Source organism: Phaseolus vulgaris, chromosome 5 (genome assembly GCF_000499845.2).
Source record: "Phaseolus vulgaris cultivar G19833 chromosome 5, P. vulgaris v2.0, whole genome shotgun sequence".
In the NCBI taxonomy this organism is placed as follows: Eukaryota; Viridiplantae; Streptophyta; class Magnoliopsida; order Fabales; family Fabaceae; genus Phaseolus; species Phaseolus vulgaris.
Genome location: NC_023755.2, coordinates 10,720,569 through 10,742,842, shown reverse-complemented (window position 1 = coordinate 10,742,842; position 22,274 = coordinate 10,720,569). Strand labels below are relative to the sequence as shown.

Here is a 22,274-nt window from a genome sequence, read left to right as displayed (position 1 = left end):
TTTATCTATAATTATTAAGTTATTATGTTTTCTTGTGTTCCTAAGATGTTATTATTACATAACAGGAACTTAGTACATGTTTTAATTTAGTACTTAAGAAATAATTATCTTGTATTCCTAAGATGTTATTATTACATAAGAGGATCTTATTATGTTTTGATTATTTAAATGTAAAAAATCTTATCATTCTTTAAAAATATATTACAACCTTTCTACCGCTAATATATCCTTGGTCTGGAATCAAGGTTTGAAATTTAAGGAACAAAGAAAGCTTCAATTACAAAAATCCCACTTAAAAATAAGACTGTTTCTTTCATTTTTTTTCTAACACCCCATACAAAATATGAAAATACATTTTTATCCTTCTTCTGTCACTTTCATATTTCGAATTACATAATCCATAATGGTATTCTGGGTTATATAATTCAGAAATTTGGATTTGATAATAGCTTCCGGATTATGTAATCTGAAAACTAATCATGCATATGAAACAAGACTTCTAGATTATGTAATTCGGACGCTAATTATGAATGTCAAAAATAACTTTTGGATTACGTATTTCGGAATATTACAAAGGGACTTTTTTAGAAATACAAAAATTTATGAAAGTGGGAGAAGAACATATAAAGATGCAAGAAGAAACAGTTTAAAAAGGATCTTCCACACATTCATATATAAAAAAACGCTTTCCAACATAAATTTGGTAGTTTCTTCTTGCACCCCCACAATTTTTTAAATCCCAAAACTGACCTTCACATTTTATTTGAAATCGGAATCTGGGATTGTACTATAGATTCATCAATCCGGAAGTGAATCATGTTGCTTTCCGAATGAGGGGGTGTTCTGAAAGAAAATTTTATATAAATTGTTGATTTCTAGATTATTGAATCCAGAAGCCTAATTATGATTATGACTTAATAAATTATGAAGTTACTAAATATGAATTGGTCCATGACTAGGACTTGAAACCAAGCCCCAAATAACATTACAAGCAAACTGCAGCAGCCAGGATTTGAAGTCAAGTCTTTCCAGTGACCAGAGGAAGCATTGACCACTAGACCAGACAAGTTCTTTTGTCATATTATGATTTTTATTATACTTATACATATTAATATAATTATTAATAATAATAATAATAAAATAAATTATATTTATATTATTAATATTATTTATATTATTAATATTATTCATATTATTAATATTATTAATATTATTAATATTATTAATATTTATTAATATTATAATTAATATTATTATTAACATTATATTCATATTATTAATATTATATTCATATTATTAATATTATATTCATATTATCAATATTATATTCATATTATTAATATTAATTTTGATATAAATATACATTTAGATATTTATTGTGTGTGTATAGTAGTTTTATTTGACTTGAGTAATATTACTTTTATCCGGATATAGATAGATAGAGAGAAAAAGGAAGAGATTATATAATATTAATATAACTTTAATACTATAAATACATATATATTGATTAATATATTTCTTTATTTAATCATTAATTTTTTAAAACTCATGGTTAAATTTAAATTTACTTTCATATTATATATATATATATATTAATATAAAATTATTTGATATCTTATTTTCAAATATAGGTTATTATAGGTAGTTGTGAAGTTTTTGTTAGATGGCTATATAGGTGCTTGTATCTTACACTTCTTTTCTGATTTGAGATTCTTGTATAAGGATTGAAATATCCTTAAAATGTTTCCTTTAATGAACTTAATTAAGTCAATATGATCGTAAAATAATAATTAATATGATAGTTGATTTTAATGTAATAGGTAATATAATGACTATGAGTATGACATATATTAAATGTGATTCATACTAATAGATAATATAATAAATTATGTTTAGATTCAAGTAGATTATAGATAAATTAAATGTGATTCATATGTTAATATTGTTAGTATCATTAATATTGTTAGTATTATTATTATTGTTAGTATTATTATTGTTAGTATTATTATTGTTAGTATTATTAATATTGTTAGTATTATTAATATTGTTAGTATTATTAATATTGTTAGTATTATTAATAAGTATTATTAATATTGTTAGTATTATTAATATTATTAGTATTATTAATATTGTTAGTATTATTAATATTATTAGTATTATTAATATTGTTAGTATTATTAATATTGTTAGTATTATTAATATTATTAGTATTATTAATATTGTTAGTATTATTAATAATAATAAGTATAATAAAAATCATAATAAAACTAAAGAATTTGCTTGGTGTAGTGGTTAAATTTTCTTTGGTTGCTGAAGGATTGTTGAAGAAACCTGGCTTCGAATCCCATCCATTACTAATTTTATTTTATGGTGCCAATATTTACATACGGAAAAAATCTGTATGTAATTCGCGTTTTTCTTGTAGTGTTTGTAACTCGAAATGACTTACTAGAATGGGTGCGTAAGGTCACATTTGGTCTTGGTTTTATAGTAGTGATTTTTATATCTGATATCGTAAATGGAAGATAAGATAGAAAAACCTTTGTGTTGTTAGTTTGTGAGAAGGGTGGAGTATAGAAAATACAAGTCTGATGTGGATATGAGTGTTACAAGTACAAAAAATGCAATTGTCCATTTAAATTGCAGGGTAAACCTTATAAAAAAAATGTAGGTTGGGTATTGAAGGTATTATGTGGTACTCATAATCATGATGTTGCTTTCTCATTAGTTGGTCACCCATATACTGGTAGATTGAAATCCCATGAACATGCCATGGTTGTTGAAATAACAAAGAGTTTAGTGAAGTTGGCGAACATTTTACTTACTCTGAAAAAGAAAATAATAAATACAATGTCTCAACAATTAAACAAGTGTACAACTATAGATATGCATATAGAAGATCAATTAGAGATCCTATAACTAAATTGCAACAGTTAATGATGTTACTTGACCATGACAACTACATTCATTGGACTACGTGTGAGTCTTCCAATGTTGTTAGTGCTCTTTTTTGGACCCATCCTGACCTAGTTAAACTATTGAATGCATTTCACGTTGTTTTCTTGATGGATAACACTTACAAAACCAATAAATATAGGTTGTTCGTTGCTTGAGATTGTAGGCGTCCCATGGGACTTACTTTCTCTGCTACTTTTGTTTTCTTAGCAAGTGAGAGAGAAAACAATTTCATATGGGTTGTTCTCATCGGTTGACCTCGGGTTGACTAAGTGACAAGCTCCGCTTCTAGTTTGTCTCCTCTTGGTGAACTGGAACAACGCTACGCTGAGACAGAGGGGGCTCTACCTATTGATCACACTCCGACGATCAATTCAGTGAGAACATACAAAATAAGTAATTAGTTTCAGTCTAAAGTACTAAGAAACAACATACCTTAACCGGGAGTCTCAAGCCCCTTTTATAGTTATCCCTTTAACAACTTTCACCCACGAGAATATAATATTAATTGAAAGCATATATAACAGAAAGATATTCTGCCTACAGGCACCTTCTCTCACGGTGTTAACAATAGAAGAGAATCTCGTGCACCTTTATTCACGGGTGCTCGCTACTTAATTAATAGCTTTACTCATTTAACTATCGGCTTTATACATATATTCTAACAGTTTTTACATATATTAACATATATATTTGACTAACAACTTTATATATATTAACATATATATTCAACTCAATATTTTCTCTACTTTAATTATTCCTCACTGTGCTTACCATTAAAATTGGGTCGAGCTCATGAACCGCCTTTTGAGCCCAAAGTCGAGCCGACCATACCTAAATGCTTGGACGAGGTCTCGGGCACTCCTATCCAGTACACAAGCCCCACAGGCTCAAGTCGAGCTTGATACAATCTAAGTAGACAAGAAGATGACCAATGACTGAATAGAGCATTCAGGTTATGAGCAGTCATCTCAACAATCAAGTCAAGACCCCACCAAAGATCTAACGAACCTCACTAGAGGAAGAACTGGGCATAGACCAAAACACCAAATGTTATTTCTTCTGATCTTCTTAAAAATAAAACATGTTGTAAATAATGTGGGCTCTCTTTAGGGGTCCAAATAGCAAGATAGACTAGAGTAAGGTCATTTAGCATAATAGGGAGGGTGTGCTTATAATTTTAGCTTGTGTCTAGCCCTTTACGAAGGAAGGTTGCCCTACCTTCTAGATAACCCCCCTTGGCCGCCCCTCCCTTTTCTCCTTTCTACCCTTGGCTCATCTTCTTTTCCAAGGCACCCATTCCTATAAATAGGGTGCATTGCCTCATGTTATGACACATTAAAATTTGAAATAGAAAATAAACTATGCACAAATTGTGAGTGAGACTTGTGTTCTCTCTACTTTGGTCTTATCTTGTGAGAGTGATAGCTCTTCAAATGGCGGCCCTCATCACTTATCTTGGAGATCCCATACACTCCAAGTGGCGTGTTTCTTCCATTTCTATCTTCATAAACTTTCCTATCCTTCATCTTTTCTTTCATTTCCATTATGCCATTTCACTTTAATTATCTTCTTTTATGCTCTTTCATTTCCACAAAGCATCATCATCTTCACATATCTTTTGTTTTCCTTTTTTCCTTTGAAAGTGAACCTTCACACTTACTTAACCACTTGGTTAAGTTCGTGTCCAGTGGGGATCTTTCCTAGGTCTCACACCATAATTGCTAAAATTCAAATCATAAACAAAGTGTCACCATTAAAATGGACAACTCTAAAATCAACTCACATTAGAGCTTGACTTGGCAAATAGGCTTTCTAGCATTTGGCGGCTAACAAAACGTTTCCTCAGAGAGTAGGTGAGGTGCGGTTATCGAAGCGTCCATGACAAGACATCTCACCACACTGAATCTGAGACGTCCATGTGGCACGCACTTCTATGGCCAAGAAGAGTTGTTGCTTCATTTTCCCTTTTAAACGCTAAAAATCCATTTCTCTTCTTACTCTTCACACAACCTTCATTTCTTAGTACTTGTGCGTTTTTCAACCCTCCTCTTCACCAAAAATATCTCTTTTCGCACCTTTTCTTTCCAATCAGCCATCAGAACAGGTATTTTCCTTCCACCAATCTTTATCGTCGAATACTTACTTATCTTACCGATTGCATCGTCTGAACTGGAATTTTCTTTTGATCCATTTTCTTTGCCCTGAACTGTGCTCGTATCTGGTTTGTGTTTGTGTTGTGCTCTAGATATAACTGCAATGAATTACAATGCCATGTACCCTTGGGCCAAGAAGGAACTTTTAAATGAAACCTCTTTCTATACTACTCGTGAACGTATTAGGAATTTAAGAAAGAGTGGTTGCTCCTTTGGTAAGAAGCACGATAGGTTTGTAAGAATAGCAGAGTGTAGAGAAGATGAGCCTGTATGTTGTGATGAATCCTCGAACTCCGAAGGTCCATTATGTTTCATTTACGCCACCCTTTTTAATAAAGTCCTTTTGCGTCTTCCTTTTTCGGTTTCTGAAAAGGAATTGTTAACCGAGCTCAATGTAGCTCTTACACAGCTACACCCGAATAGCTAGGCATTCATTCGTGCCTTAACTATTTTGTGTTCACAACTCGATATTTTGCTGACTGTGGAAGTTTTACTTTACTTCTTTGAGGCCAAGCATTTGGGTCACCAATTATGGATATCTTTAAACGGTGCCCCTAGAAGAGCTTTGCTCACGCTCTTCCAGTCTTCTAACAAAAATTTCAAGGGCAAGTTCCTAAATATCCGAGCTAACAAAGGAGATTCGACCCTTCTGGACGAGTTTCCTTTATACTGGACCCTTGAGCCAAGATTCCAGGGTGCTCGGTGCCTGGACGACTACTCCCCAACAAACCAAGGAGTACGCGAATTCTTGGCGAATCTGAATGTTGTTTTTGACACTTCCTTCCTTCTGAACAAAGACTACCTTCCTGGTGTTTTGAAAGCCTATACTGGTGCTCTTCGTTTCCTACCTTTGGTTACATAAACTCCATTATTGTGCTTAATCACTTACTTGTTTTCTTTCGCAGAAAGGATGTTGTCCGACATTGGCAAATCGCAAATGGCTGAATGTATCAAAAAGATGAGAATTGCTACCAACCTAATCAAGGATTCTCCAACTCAAAAAAGGAAGGCCCAATCGAGGTCGCTCCCACTCCATTAGATGAGGACGAGCACACCAATTTGCGCCTTGTTTTTAAGAGAAAAAAGACGTGAAGCCGCTCCCCCCACTAAACACTCCAACTTGGATGGTCAGACTCCACATCAGGAGGTCGTCACCATCCAAGAAAGAATTTGAAGAAGGAGATGTCACACAAGCAAGAAAATGCCACCAAGACACCATAAGTTTACAACGGAAGTCCAAGAATGCAGGGTCAGAGATGGAATTGGTGAGAATGTTTGTGATTTGAAACTTTGCAGGGAGATGAACTAAGCTTATTTTATGTTGTTGAACGTAGTCTCTGATAAAATGGAGGTGAAGTTTGAAATGTTTGGTGCGTGAGTGCATTATGGGATTGACACTAACTAGGACAACACCCTAGTTGTCTAAAAATTGTTGGGGTTGAGAGATAGGTAGGTGCAACTCATGTAAGAGAGATTGCAACCAAAGAACTTCAATGAGAACTGCAGCAATGCTTCGATATTTTGCTTCTGTGTTGCTACCCGATTCAACTTGCTGCTTGTGAGAAGACTAGGCAATGATGTTGTGACCATAAAAGACATAGTAGCCTATGGTGGATTTGTGGTCATTAGGGTCACTACCCCAGTTAGCATCACTGAAGGCACGAATGGTTGGACAAGAACACTGTTGAATAATCAAACCATGGGTGCGAGTACCAGCGAGGTAACGAAGGATGCGTTTGACGGCTTTCCAATGATGATCTTGTGGACTATGCATGTATTGGCACAACTTGTTTACAAGATATGATAGTTCAGGATAAGTGATAAGCACGTACTGGAGAGCACCGACGACTGACCGAAAGAGAGAAGGGTCATGCATGGCGGAGGAGGCATCTTTTTGAAGATGAAGGTTAGTTTGCCTGGGTGTAGGAAGAGGTTTGGCTACATCCATTTTTTAGCGTTGAAGAAGGTTTGTGATGTATTTTTGTTATGATAGATGGAGACCACCATTGGGTAGATGCGTGACTTGCACACTGAGGAAGAAATGAAGTGGGCCAAGATCTTTGAGAGCAAAACATGCACTGAGATTCGAGACGAACTGCTGGATTGCTGTCATGGAAGACCCTGTAATGATAATATCATCCACGTATATTAAAAGGAATATGGTGTATGTGGAATGAAATTTAACAAACAAGGATGTGTCACTTTTGGTGGAATGAAAACCAAAGGATTGAAGGGTTGTACTTAGCTTGTGGAACTAGGATCGCGGAGCTTGTTTTAGCCCATATAGCCTTTGTGTAGTTTACAAACTAATTGTGGAGAATTGGACACGAATCCTGGTGGCTGAATCATGTAGACGTCCTCCTTGAGATCTCCATTCAAGAAGGCATTGTTGACATCAATTTGGTGGATTGGCCATTTAGCTGAGATGGCATGAGACAAAACAAGGTGGATGGTAGCAGGTTTAACAACTAGGCTATAGGTGTCAGTGTAATAAGTCCCAACAGTTTGGTTGAATCCCTTGGAAACTAACCTGGCCTTGTGACGTTGGAATGAGTCGTCTGCATTGTATTTTTTTTTAATAACCACTTGCATCCAACAGTTTTGGCACCAGCAGGGAGAGAAGTTAAGGACCATATATGATTGTTGAGAAGGGTCGTATATTCATCAGTCATATCTTGTAGACATGGGGGAGAAGACATAGCTTCTTTGATGGAGGTAGGGATGGGTGAAGTTGTGGTGGCGTGAAGCAGGAAAGTTTTGGGTTTGAAGATACCAGCCTTGGAGCGAGTTGCCATGGAGTGTGTATTTGCAAGACCATTTTCAGTTTGTGAGAGAGGCATTGAGGGAGATGGTAAAGGATCAGGAACAGAGGAAGACAATTTCGTGTTGTTATGTGAACCAGGCACATGCATAGCAGCAGGTTGATGAAGAACAATAATATGAGGATTGGAGCAGTCAAATTCAGAGTGCATGGTAGGGGTGGGGGTGAAGTTATATTCAGGTATATTGTAAGGGAAAATATTTTCATTAAAGACAACATGTCTAGACATATATATCTTACCATAGGAGAGAGATAGATGTAGCCCCTATTTTGTAAGTTGTAACCAAGAAACAAACAACATGCAGATTTAAAATCCAATTTATGTTTGTTGTAAGGCCGAAGTAACGGGTAGCAAGCGCAACCAAAAGTTTTTAATTGAGTGTACTTTAGTGCAGTGTGAAAAAGTAAAGTATGGGGAGATTTGTTCAGAAGAACAGGGGAAGGTGAAATATTGATTAAATGTGTAGCAGTAGTAAATGCTTCACCCCATAATTTTATGGGTAAGGAAGCAACAACAATCAGGGTTAAACCCATATCAGAGATGTGTATGTGCTTGCGTTCAATTGATCCATTTTGTTCATGTGTGTGAGGGAAGGTTAAGAGATGAAAAATACCATGCAATTGAGTAAAGTATTTGAAGCATAAAAATTCCTTAGCATTGTTTGCTTGAATAACACGTAACTTAAAACCAGATTGATTTTCAGCAAAAGTTTTGAAACGAATAAGAGAGTGTAAAGCTTGAGATTATTATGCAGGAGGAATAGCCACATATATTTAGTGTGAGCACCTAAGAATAAAATATAGTAACGTGCACCATTGGAAGCACAAACAGGAGCGGGACCCCATATATCAATGAAAATTAATTGCAAAGGTTCACTGTATTGAGTAACAGAGGTGTGGAAGGGAAGCCGATGAAGCTTTCCACGTATGCATGGTGCACAAAACTGTTTTTGAGAAGTGTAAGGAATGTGACAATCATTTAAAACATTCTGAACAACAGTAAAATTACGGTGTCCCAGTCTGTTATGCCAAAGTTGTAAAATAGGTATCTAAGGCGTATAAGAAGCATATTGAACATAGTGGGTATGCGTAGGAAGAGATGGCGGAAACACATAAAACCCATCTTTAATTACTCCTTGAAGTAAAATCTGATGGGTTGCATGATGTTTGACATAGTAGAGGTTAGCATGAAATTCAAAGTAAACATTTATCTTTGGCAAATTGAGATACGCTTATTAGATTTTTAGTGATAGCAGGGACATGCAACATATTGTGAAGTTTGAACATGGTGTGTGAATTAGGGTCAGTATAGACAACATAACCTCTGTGAGATATATTCGTACCTTATCCGTTGCCGAGTTTGAGGTCATGATGGCCTTGATAAGGTTGTTATTTAGTAAAGAACTTGGAGTCTTGGGTGATGTGGTGTGTGCCACCCTATCATGATACTAGAGGGGATCTTTTATAGTGGAGGGTGCTCCAAGAATTGATGGTGTGGAGTTGGAATCCATGGGAGATGTATAGCATTATAAGAGTGAGTAGCAGGAAGATCATACTTGCGCCCACATGCATCTGCAGTGTGACCAAATTTGTGGCAGATTTGATAGATAGGTTTTGCATGATTCCAAGAAGCATCTAGGTTGAGAGGAGAACGAACGTGTGGATGGGGATTGGGTGGACGAAACCCAAAAGGATGTTGTGATCGGCCTCCACGAAAGTTATAGTTGAAAGGTTTCTTTTTGTGTTGATTTTTGAGATTCCATGAAGAGGAGATGGTGTTTACCTAAAGAATGGAGTCTTGCGCCAGTTTGTGCCTTTCAAAGCGTTCTTCTTGTGCGAGAAGCAACACTTCAAGATCATTCACCATATATGGGTCTTGGCGGGAAAGAATGGAAGTGACGAATCCATCATATTCTGCAGAAAGCCCATCGAGGATGGCATCCACATGATCTGCAGTAGACATGGGTGAACCAACCACAATAAGGGAGTCTGCAATTTTCTTGATGTTAATGACGTACGTGGTGATAGATTTGTCGTTCTTTGGAGTTTTGAGGAGAATCCGAAACTTTTAACCATGGCTCGAGTGTGTGAAGCAAAATGAGTGAGAAGACGACACCAGATTTCAGCAGAAGAGTCCAGACCAACTATCTTGGTTAATAGTGGAGAGGACATGGAAGCAAGAAGCCATGCCACTAGCAGTTGATCTTGTTGTTGATAGGTGCAAAACGCAGGATTGGGAACAAATTGGTTGTTTTGAGTTAGGAACTCAGAGGGAACTCTAGTTCCATGCAAGAAATGTCAAAGCTAGAGGTCACGGGTTGGCCATGCTGTGATAAAAAAAAAGGGAAGATGGAGAAGAAGAAGAAGGTGATGAAGAAGACATGACACGAGAGAGAAAAAGAAAATTTGGCTTTTTAGATTAACGAAAGATGGTAGAAGAGGTATATTATTGAATGTGTAAAGTCAGTCATGCAACAGAGACAAACCAGAATATATACAAAGTATGAGACCCAGCTAACAGGTACATATAACATAGAAAACTACCGTAACTATATTAACAGCCTAACAAATATATTAACTCTAACATAAAATTGTTAGCAAAGTACGAGACCAAATATAAATATTTTTTAAAACAGAAATATGAAAACAATTACTGTACCCTATCTAGATTTTACCCATTGAATCTATATTAAAAACTAATTTAATTTTTTGACCTAAATACATTTGATGACAGCAAGGTTGGAAGACTTTGGAAAAGAAAGTATCTGCTGCCTAACTTTCTCCATGTCAATATCTGAATACCGCAGCCAAAAAGCAGTACATATAGTCATTTCCTCCAGGACTTTTGCATTTGCCATCACCAATTTTCCCAAAACAAGCTCATGCTCATGCGCATTAAATTCCTTAAACTGAAAAACTTTGAGGCTAGAGAGAAAGCACTGAGGCAATGGTGCAGAAGTCACATCTTTGTTTAATTCAGATACTCCCTGAAATGTTGTTTTTTCTGTCAAAATTAGTCATCATTTTTGTATTATGTGTCTGTCTTTCATATAAACAAACAACTTGAAAACTTACATTTTGCAAAACAAGTGTACTAAGCATTGGGGAACTGTGAAGAATGTTCAGCAGAGCTTCACCAGTAACCTCATTTAGTTGCAGATAAGTCAATCTCCCAAAAGCTGGTAAATGGGTGAAAATATCTCTGGCATGAATCAAAACCTGTAAGATAATGAAAAACTTGTTCAAATTTTGCAGAGTCAAATTTTGTACATCTTTTGGAAGATACAGAGATACTTTCAAGTTTTAGTCTTTCTAAAAAAATTGTGTGCTTTAAATTTTTTTTTAACTTTTAACTTTTAATTTTTTAAGTATTTTACATAACATTTTATATAGAAAGACCAAAAAATTATTATAATAGCAGCTTCAAGAATCAAAAGTAGTATATTTCTTGAAATTAGAGAAACAAAATTTTTTAAAAAGATCAAAACTGTTCTTCAAATATTATGGAGGGATCAAATATATTTTAGACCATTAACCTGAAATAAAGAAGCAAAATTATTTAGATGATAAGCCGAGATATGTTATCTTTCCATGATGTGGTCAATTAGTTTAAAATATTAAATAAAAATATATTTTAATATTTAATAAGACTTTTAAAAAATACAATGAAAAAAAAAATCACACAGGTTTATTAGTTATTTGTCCTTAATAGAAGGGTGGAAGTGTGATATATTAACACCATGAACACTAAAAACATATATTTCATATTTTAATAAATTAATATTTATTTTATTTTATTTTTTTAATTTAAAATATTATTATATTATTATAAACAATTGTGAAATGTATGTTTTTACAAACTTTTCTATAACAAAAGTTAGATCAAAATGGTTTCGAAAATTCTTAGAAAGAAATTACATTAAAGCATATATCTTTCACCAAATCTCCTTCACAAACTATTGTTTTTCCATTTGACAAATTTAATACAAAAACCTCATTGATTTGCTAACTTACTTTCAAGGTTCCTTTTGTCGCAACTTCTCTTCTTTGTAATAAAACCCCATCTCTAAATTTTTAATTAAACTAAAAAATTAACTATTTAAAAACTGACACTAAAAAAGTCCTAAAATATTGTTTTTCACCAGTTCCATAAGATCTAGTGAGATTTATATATATATATATATATATATATATATATATATATATATATATAATCGATCACAAAATTAAACTTTGAAGGGATTTTCTTCACCACTTGTTGTCCCTGATAAAAAAAAAAATATGAAAACTATTTCTAGTGTTGCGTATCTTAGATCTCAAATTGCATGTGTAAGATGAAAGTTTTTATTTAAAAAAAACAACAGTGAACAACTAATTTATAAATTTGATTTTTTTTAAAATATTGTGGTAATAAAGTATAGAAAATATTAAAGGGAAAAACTAATAATGCATATATTTTTGTCTGCAGGATAAGAGTGCCTCTTTCTGTGGTTGATATGCATTTTCATTCAAATAAGTATAACACATATCTATAGCAAAATTTCCAATTCACATAGCATGAAATAAAATCATACCTTGTAAAACAATAACTTCAATTGTTGCACTTCAAAGATTTGTGCAAGAAGCTTCTGCGCTTGATACCCAAGTTTTTTCTTTCTGTCATTTCTGTCTTCATCAACAACAATCACAACAGATGCACTAAGGATTGATGGTGAATTCAACAGAATGATATCCTGTTCAAGATCACCCTCATAAGAGAAATCTGTTAAAGAGGGAGCGAAAACATTGATGGAAGATTTATAAGCTTCATCTGATAGAGATCTCCAAATTGCTATGCTAAACCTTTCAAGTAGGGGTGCTTGTATTCTAATGTTCTGCATAGTTTTCCATTCACATCCTCTAGCTTCAAGCACTTTGAGAACTGGGATGTTAAGGATTAGATCTTCTGAATAAGTGGAAGATTCACTCTCTAACTTGATCCCAGATATGTTAAGGATTTTAAGATTTGGAAGAGAAGCAAAGATGGGAACAGAAAGAGTGCATTTCATTTGAAGCACCAATTGTACTAGAGAGCTGCAACTAAAGAGGGAATGAGAGGGAAAGAGGAGTTCATGGGAATACTGAATATGAAGGTTTTTGATTCCCCTTTCAAAGATAGAAGAGATCCATGCACTTACAAGGGTAGAATCATATTGATAAGATGTTAAACAAAGAGAGAAACTTTGGATGCTTGAATTAGCAAGGTGAAGAAGCACCCTGTTCACAAAACACTCAAAATTTTTCTTTTGCATCTTTTTCTTCCCAACACAGTGGAAACTGTCATTGAACTGAAGGCCTGTGATGGATGTCCAAACATGAATCCACCTTTTTGATAACAAACTGGTGTGAACTGCCTCCATGGATGGAAGGAAAGACAGAATGTGACCAAGAATGCTTTCATGCAACTTGCTGATTATGTCTTCCCCAACAACCACAGTTTCCTCAGTGGGAACCCCTTTTGCTTCTTCTTTACTCTGAGCTTCGATTGTTGAATTCATGACTTCCAATCTTCTGCTGCACGAACTCGAAGGTCTCAAGTTTCACAAATCGTCTAAAATGAATAATTATAAAGAAAATGAAGCAGATTCAGAATGTATGGGAACAGAATAGGAGTTGGTGACATTTTAAGTCGGGAATTATGCTAAAAAAGAAATAACGAGAAAAGTAAAACTTTCATTTTCTGTGAATTTAATTTATGTACAGGTCGCGTGCATACCACCGATTCAAAGCTCAACGTCCGATCAAAGTCGACATCATTACATTTAAGCGAAAAACTAATAACTAATTAAAGATTAAGCATAAAATAATGTATTTTTAATTATAAATTAAATTTTTAATCGGATACAATAACGAAGATTCACGATAATAATTTAAAAAAACACAGATTTCAATATCAGGTACGTCATTATTTAGTATTAAACACACTAAGTGTCAAATGTTGAAGTTTGACTTGAACATCAGAATACCTTCTGCAGGTACCATCCGAACCTAAAGATGAAGAGTGGAGCAGCGAGAGATGCAGAAGGAGTTCATTGGTTTCAACCCTGTTCGAAAACAATTCATATAAGTTTATAAGATAAAATTTTCACCCACTTATATAATATAAAATATCTTTAACTCTAATCGACTTACATCTCTAACACAATTTTTAACAATTAAAAAAAATCAAACATAAAAGTAGACCAAGAAAGGTAGTAGAACATGCAAATTTGTAGCAGATGAGAAGAAATTAAGTCTCACCTTGATAGAGAAAGGTTAGAGCATTGAAGAAAGTCTCAGAGAAATTCTGGGAACAAGATTCTGATACATATGTATGATATAACTCTGCTCTCGATTTCTGTAAGTGGAGCACATGCCACAGTAACAATTCCCACTTCAGAGAAAAAAAAATGAGTAGATGAGAAAAGAAGAGTAGGAAAATGTAAGGTGAATATTTGTTTGATTACGACTAACAGGGTAGAAACAGGAAAGATAGAAATAAATCATGACATAAATAATTAAATTTATTTTATTTCTTATAAATTTTGGTTTTTGATTTTTGATTTTTGATAATTTTTGTGTTTAATAATTTTTATTTTTTATTTCAAGAGTACCATCTTAATCACTTTATGTTATTATTTAGATGTTATATATGTAACTTTGGATAAAATAAAATAAATTGTAGGGGCAAAAAGAAATATTTTTTACTAGTTGTTCACAAAAAACAAAAGAAAATTACAAGAACTCCACAAAATAAAATCGGACAATTTTGTAAACTACCAAAATAATATAATTTTCACACAGATAAAAGTAAATAAATTCAAGGCATTTTAAACAATTTTCAACGGTCTTAAACCACAATAAATCAAACAGTAACTAAATGTCAAATTCAATGTAATAGTCATTTTTTCCCTCGTAAATTTCTCGTAATGAATCCTAATTTTTTAATAAAATATTTTTCATTTCTTCCACTTTTTTAAACCATTAGCATTTTTTGTTTCTGGTATATTCATTTCTATATATTTGTTTCTTCTGTATTACTCATTTCGTTCTCATTTTTTAAGGCAATTTAAGATTTTTTTTAAAAAAAAACTAGAAATATAATAAATTTTATTATAAGATTTTCTATTTGATCTTTTTTTTACATTACAATAAACATATAAATTAAAAAGGCTAAGTGAATGATAAAAATATAAATAATAAAACATAATTAACATTATGTTGAATTTTAAAAATAATGTTAAATAAAAAAATCCTTATAAAAATACTTAAAAACTAACGGGAAGAGTTATAAATTATTTGTTTACAAATTTATTAAATTTTCAAATAACTAGGCTTGTACCACATTTCAAATGATAAGACATTAATTACTCTCTTTTTTCCAAACTCAAATAGGATTATTATTATTCTTATAGGAAATAGTATAATTTCAAATAAATTAGAATGTACTAAATTATAATTATTTTCAAATTATTTTATTTTTTAAATATTATACTTAAAAAAAATTAATTAAACTTATTCAATTTTAATTTTTTATTTGAATGGAATATTTAAATTAAATAAAATTTAAAAATATCATATGAATTATCCATGTTAGTAAATATTATTTTTCTATTCAAAATTTATTAAGATATTTTAACTGATTTTGATAAGGGTATTTTCGCATTGGTTGAAATTACTTTTGGCTGATAGTGAACATAATTATTTTCGCATTGGTTGAATTTTCAAAGTGCTAAAACAATAACTTGTGGTACACCCACAAAATTAAATGTTTCCAAGATTAATAAGTCAACTTATTTCAAATTCTTTTTTTTAATAAAATTTGATTTTTTTTATTTTTAGTATTTAATTATTGTAATTAATTTTAAAATATTTTTTAAAATATTTAATTATTTTTAAAATTATTATCGAAAAAAAAATTCTATAAAACATTTTAAGTTCTCTATACAAAATATTATTCTCTAAACATTTATCATCTAAAAACATTATTGAGATTTTGATATAAAATTTAATAATGATAACACAAATGTGTTATAATATGATTTTATTATTTAAATTTAAAATTTTAATATAAAATTTTTAACATTAGTTTTTAGTGACGTAACACAAAAGTATTATTAAGAAATTTATTTGTAATTGTTTATTATCATTAATTAAAAGTTGTTATAACTTATTTGGTAAAATATTATTTATGTTTGAATACGATAATATGCGTTAAATTAATTTAAATTGAGTTAGGTTAAATATTTATACAGTCTAACTATCTTTCATAGAGTGTTTAGGATAGCAACGTGTGAAAATGGGTTAAATATATGAAAAAGAATGATTAAATTATGTATTTAAACCTTTTTGAAATTCTAGTAAAATATTATCTAATGATGAACAATTAAATAATAGTTTTATTTGAGGGAAGATTAATCAAAAGATTTTATGAAACTTATAGTTTATAAAATTTCCATTTTTTTCTTAGTTCAAAGTGATAATATGTAATGGAAAAGAAATACAAGGAATGAAGGATTTATAATTGAAGTTTTGTATCGATTTGTCTAATAGGGCAATATCAAAAATTTTATCAACAGATAATTTTTATTATACAAACTAACATGATAAGCCATAACAAACACAATTCAAATTTTATAATTTTATTTGTAATTCAACCATTTCTAGTTAATAATATGAGTCACTCCATACTAAAACCAACTATTCTTTTAATAATAACCACTTTTCACTAAACAACTAGGATTGGTAAAAATTAAGGATGAGAAAAATATATTTTTGTCAAACTGTTCCACTTTTGAATTGTTATAATCCATTTATTTAAATTTAGTTTTTACTTTGATCCATATTTTATAATATTTTTATATTAGATTTCCATTTTTTTATATAGATTTTAAAATTTGGAAAATCCAAATTTTCAATCCAAATATGTGGAAGCTCTCTCTCCTTCTCTCCTAATTTTATTATACTTTCTTAATATTTATATAATATTAAACTTTTTTACATATTATTATGTTAATATTATGTTAATTTTTTTTAGAAAATATGGATTTGATTTAAAATACAATTCATTATTTTTTATAAAAATATGGATTTAAAATCCAATCCAAATATTTAGATTTGGATTTCCAAATTGTTTTTATAAAAAATATGGATTTAGATTATAAATTTGATCTAGTTATTTGGATTTGGATTAGATTATCCACAATCTAATCCATAATCACCCTTACTAAAAATGTATAATCTAAGCGATCACCACATTTGCTTGTTAGAAAGAGGATTACCATCTTTCAACATATATAAATTATTAACTCTCTTCTAGGTTGTTATTAAACAAAAATAGTGTTTTTGAACAACTTTTAAAGCACGCTTAGATTTTAGTCGTATTTTGATACTTCAAATCAGTAACTTGTTCTAATATTCTTCTTGAAAGATCATGCAACATTAATTGTTTATCCCCTCTTCAAACAACATCTTGGTAGTAGATAATACTTATCAGTTCTAATTTAAATACCTTTTTACTCAAACGAAGTAAAAACTAAGACCATATGCACCAAATAGTTTTACTAGGTTTGACATATACTTGTGTCATGATGGTTGTTGATGCAAAAACAACTTTAACTTTCATCGTAAGAGATCATGATGTTGATATATGGTTTAAGCATATCATCTTGGTATATTGAAGATTGAAACATTCATTGTAATACAAAATAAACTTAAAGAATATTTTCATTAAGTACAATGTTAGCTTAATAGTATGTGTTTATCATCTAACCAATAATTTATTTATTAAATGATGTGATTCCAATAGCAAGATATAGATGATTCTTTGACATTCTTAGGAGCAACTTGAGCTGGTCATAAATGGCACTTTACTTAGAATTGGATCAATGTTCTAATTCAAGAACTCACCAAGACTTTGCACCAACCAAAACTCATATGGAAGTCCATATATTGTCAAATGGAATCAAACACAAGGAAAGTAGAACAAGAAATGAAAACTGGACAGAATTGAAAAGCTAAGCTACTGAACCGAATAGAAACAAAGAACAAAGCTGGAAAAACAGAATTAAACGGTGCAAATGAAAGGAAAGACTAGGAAATTAAAAACTATCGAATGAAAATTGAAGAAAAGGAAGAAGGACACTTATAGGAAGATGCTTGCTGGATTTTGAGAATTGGAAGAAGCCATTCACGCCACTTGGAACCTTGATCCAAGATAAGTGATGGAGTGCCGCCACTTGAAGCTCACCATTGCTCACAAGATAAGGCAAAGGAAGAAGAAGACCCAAGACTCACAATTTCTCTCCAAATTTGAGTATAGTCTCTCTAATATAAAATTCCAAACTCCATTGTGAAGGACCTAAGCCCTCCTTTTATAGGAGTAAGGGCTGGTCATTTACATAGCTTATTCCCTAAGCTACCCAAAAAACTCCTAAGATCACACCCCCCTTACTAAGCTCACTCCCCAAGCTTCTAGAATTTGCTAAACTAAAGCCTAAAGATGCTTTTACAAAAGAGGTGTCTCATGTTTCCCTCTAAGCACCTTTCTAAACATTATTCTATATTATTTACAATTTAAAAGAAACTATAAAGAGAGATATTTAATATGAAGCCTATTATTTGAGAGTTTGTAGACTTCTTTATCTTTAGGCTTGATCTTCTCTTTGATTTCTTTTAATTTGTGAGAAGACTAGAAGGAAGAACTTCAAATGTGTAGGTGAAAATCCTCTTCCTTCATTAATAAAATCCTCTCCTAGTGGATATCCATCACTATGCAACTTTGTGACAACTCTCAAGTGATAGTGTGGCCGCTTAAGCAACAATGTGGTCACTCAAGTGTTGATGAAACAATAAACTAATGCTTTTAATTGTTGGGATAACGCTCAAGCAATGGATACTTAATACATGAGTGCCCAAGTGTTGAGTCATTGTTTGAGCGATGAAGAGAAAAACTAATTATTCTCTCTATAGTTGTATTGTTCATCAATGTGAGATCACTCAAAGTAATTTAATTTTTCTCAGTTTAGGGAGATAAGGTCACTCAAGTAAGAAGAACTCACTTAAGCAACATGATAATATTAAGGATGAATATGTGAGATTACATAATTATTTATATGATTGATATGTTGGAATGCATGCATGACATGTTTATTCACTACACCATTTTTTACTTTAAACAACACTGAACTATGTCATACTTATATAATTGTTGTATAAACATAGAAAAAGTAATGATTTTACAAGTGTGATTTAAAAACTACAAAAGGTCATGTTTGTATTGTTTATTGATACCACATTTTTTTAATTGTTTCCTTTAGAGTATGTGGACTAAACAATAAAATCGTGGTCTAAAAGACAGACATATAAATATGGTCTAAAAGTGAAAATGCAACACTTTTACAAATGTTTTTTATAGTCACTATAGATCACATTTCGAGTCATGGATCTTTAAGACACAATTTTGTGGCATTGTCTTTTAAAATAGAATAACCACATTGAAAAAATGAGGTCTAAAATAATAAAAATATGACATTTAATTGTGGGTATTTTAAACCATATTTAATTAAAGTTGTCTTTAATATAGGGAACTATTATTAAAACATGGTTACTTTAGCCAACTTTTTTGAAATTGTGGATATTTTAAATCACATTTAGTTAATCTATTGTTAAAATTAAAAAAAAAATAAACAAAAAATTATCCTTTCGGATTTCAAATATTGGATACATTTTGTTTTATTTCCATTCCCAACATGTTTCCAAATCTAAATAGTTTCTATACTGATTTATAAATCAAAATTCAAAACAAACTCTAGTTCTAAAATCAAAATTAAAATTATTAATATTAATATTATTATTGTTAATAATAATAATAATCGTAATATGACAATAAGATTTGTGTTGTGTAATGATTATATGTTTTATATTTACTTATGGGACATGAGTTAAAAAAACTCTTGTGTGAAATTACATAAAAGTGTTGTCTAAACGTTGTCAAAAGAGTGTTGTCTATTCTACTAGTCTTAAGACAACAATTTCACAGACGTGATCATGTGATTGATGATGATGAGTAGCATACATTGATATGATATACATTGGCTTGTATATTGGATGTGATATGTTGTCTTTTATGGGTGTAGCCTTCTATGGATGTGTTTACCATTATGGATATGAGGTGAGGAACTTTGAGATGCATAATTCAAGGATTATAGTATTAAACACAACTTTAAAAAAAATATTATTTACTACATTGATGATATAATCATATAGATAAGACTTTAAGTGGTGAAAAGGTAAAGTAGTATTAATTCCTTTTATAATATATGTAAGTGATTGTTCTAACACAAGAAATTGAAATTAAGCTTTTTAGCAATGATAATGTTAATATTTGTTGGAACTGTAGGAACTAATTGAAGGAAATAAGAGAATGCAAAAGGTTGTAGAAAATGATTGAAGGTAATTGCACAAGATTGCAAAATTGTTGAGCTGGTCTCATTCCTTTTGATTTACTTCAATAATATATATAATAAAATTACAATTACTGGAAGCTATAAAATATGAATACTAACCGGCCTTTAAACTGACCATTAATGCAATAATAAAGGTAAAATGGTTTAAGGGTAATAAAATCAGAATTAATAATAATAAAATCAGAATTAATAACCAACATCCTCCCTTAATTCTGATTTGGAACAACCTTCCTGCCCCACAGATCTCTTAACTTGATGAAAGCATTGATCTTCAAATGGCTTAGTGAAAATATATGCAATTTGATCTTCTGATCTGCAGTATTCCAATTTGATCATGTTCTTCCCAACTTGGTCTCACAGGAAGTGATATCGAATATCAATGTGTTTACTTCTATGATGAAAAATTGGATTCTTTGCAAGATTAATTGCAGAGACATTATCACATAAATTTTAATTGGAACATCTAGATTAAAACCAATTTGAGTCATGATATTGTTTTACTCAATCGCCATCAATTCTTCATTCATAGCCTCTTGCCATTTAGGGTGTTGAATGGCATCTGCAAGTCTCACGGGTTCTGATTCTACAAGAAAAGCAAAGTGAACTAAATCTCCATTGTCATCAACTTCATAATCAAGATTTACTTCGCAATCTTGAAGGTGTACAAGTTTCCGTTGCTCCCTTCTTGGTCGCTCCATCATAGTTGCAATTGGAGCTGGAACTTCAGGTTGAATTTCAACTTCAGGTTGAATTTCAACTTCAGGTTGAACTGCAGGTGCTTCAAGAGTGATTCCATCTTCCACATCATCGTTCAAAAACGTAAATATATCGTTTTTTTGAATCCACTTCAACTGCTGCATTCCATTGCCATTCCTCATCTTCGGCAAATGTAACATCACGATTAATAATCACCTTCTTTGTCATTGGATTGTACAATTTGTATCCTCCATGCTTATATCCAATGAAAATGGTCTTCACTGCCTTATCATCCAACTTCGATCTTGGTGCCTTGGAGACATGAGCATAAGTAATTGACCCAAATACCTTCAAGTGTTGCACATTAGGTTTGAATCCACTCCATGCCTCAATCGGAGTTATGTTAGGAACACTCTGAGTGGGTGATCTGTTTATCAAATATACCGTACATGATACGACCTCAGCCCAAAAATAATTTGGCATACCTTTCGCTTTAAGCATGCTCCTCGCCATGTCCATGGTTGTTCTATTCTTTCTCTCGGCAACTCCGTTGTGTTGAGGTGTGCAGGGACATGTTATGTTATGTTGCAACCCAAGTTCTTCACAGTGCCTCTTGAACTCATTAGACTTGTACTCACCTCCTCCATCGCTACGCACCATCTTAATTTGTCTGCCACTTTGTCTTAAAACAAATGCTTTAAATATTTTAAAGCAGTGGAATACCTCGTGCTTACTTTTCAATAGATAAATCCAGGTTTTCCTAGAAAAATCATCAATAAAGGTTAAAAAATACTTATTACCTCCAACTGATGATATGTTCATTGGGCCACAAACATTTGCATGAACAAGCTCCAAAGGAAATTTTGCACGCCAAGACTCCTTAACAAATGGTATCTTGTGGTTCTTTCCAAAATGCAAGTCTCACACAATTGATTAGGGTGATGAATATGGGGTAAACCATTCACTAAATTTTGTTTGGAGAGATTTTCCAAACTCTGAAAATTTAAGTGCCCAAAGCGTAAATGCCATAACCACGATTCATTATTCACTATTTCATTTAAGCACTTGAAATCACCCATACGAATATCTACTGGAAACATGCAGTTTTTTGATAAAAAGGTTTTAAGAATCAAATTACCTTTTTTATCAAAAATTGAGAAT

General features: G+C 31.8%; 2 protein-coding genes across 2 annotated transcripts; both read right to left on the bottom strand.

Annotated features, from left to right (window-relative positions):
- Positions 1-6,678: 6,678 nt before the first annotated feature.
- On the bottom strand, positions 6,679-7,059 carry LOC137833953 (uncharacterized mitochondrial protein AtMg00810-like). Its single transcript, XM_068642023.1, has one exon. It carries the CDS (start codon positions 7,057-7,059, stop codon positions 6,679-6,681), a length of 381 nt encoding a protein of 126 aa, XP_068498124.1.
- A 3,303-nt stretch (positions 7,060-10,362) lies between these two features.
- LOC137835125 (F-box/FBD/LRR-repeat protein At3g14710-like) lies at positions 10,363-13,706 on the bottom strand. The gene is made up of 3 exons (XM_068643474.1): positions 12,507-13,706; positions 11,008-11,151; positions 10,363-10,919 (listed from the first exon to the last, which is right to left on the bottom strand). The coding sequence occupies exons 1-3, from the start codon at positions 13,467-13,469 to the stop codon at positions 10,647-10,649; spliced, it is 1,380 nt and encodes a 459-aa protein (XP_068499575.1). The 5' UTR covers positions 13,470-13,706; the 3' UTR covers positions 10,363-10,646.
- Between the last annotated feature and the right edge of the window lie 8,568 nt (positions 13,707-22,274).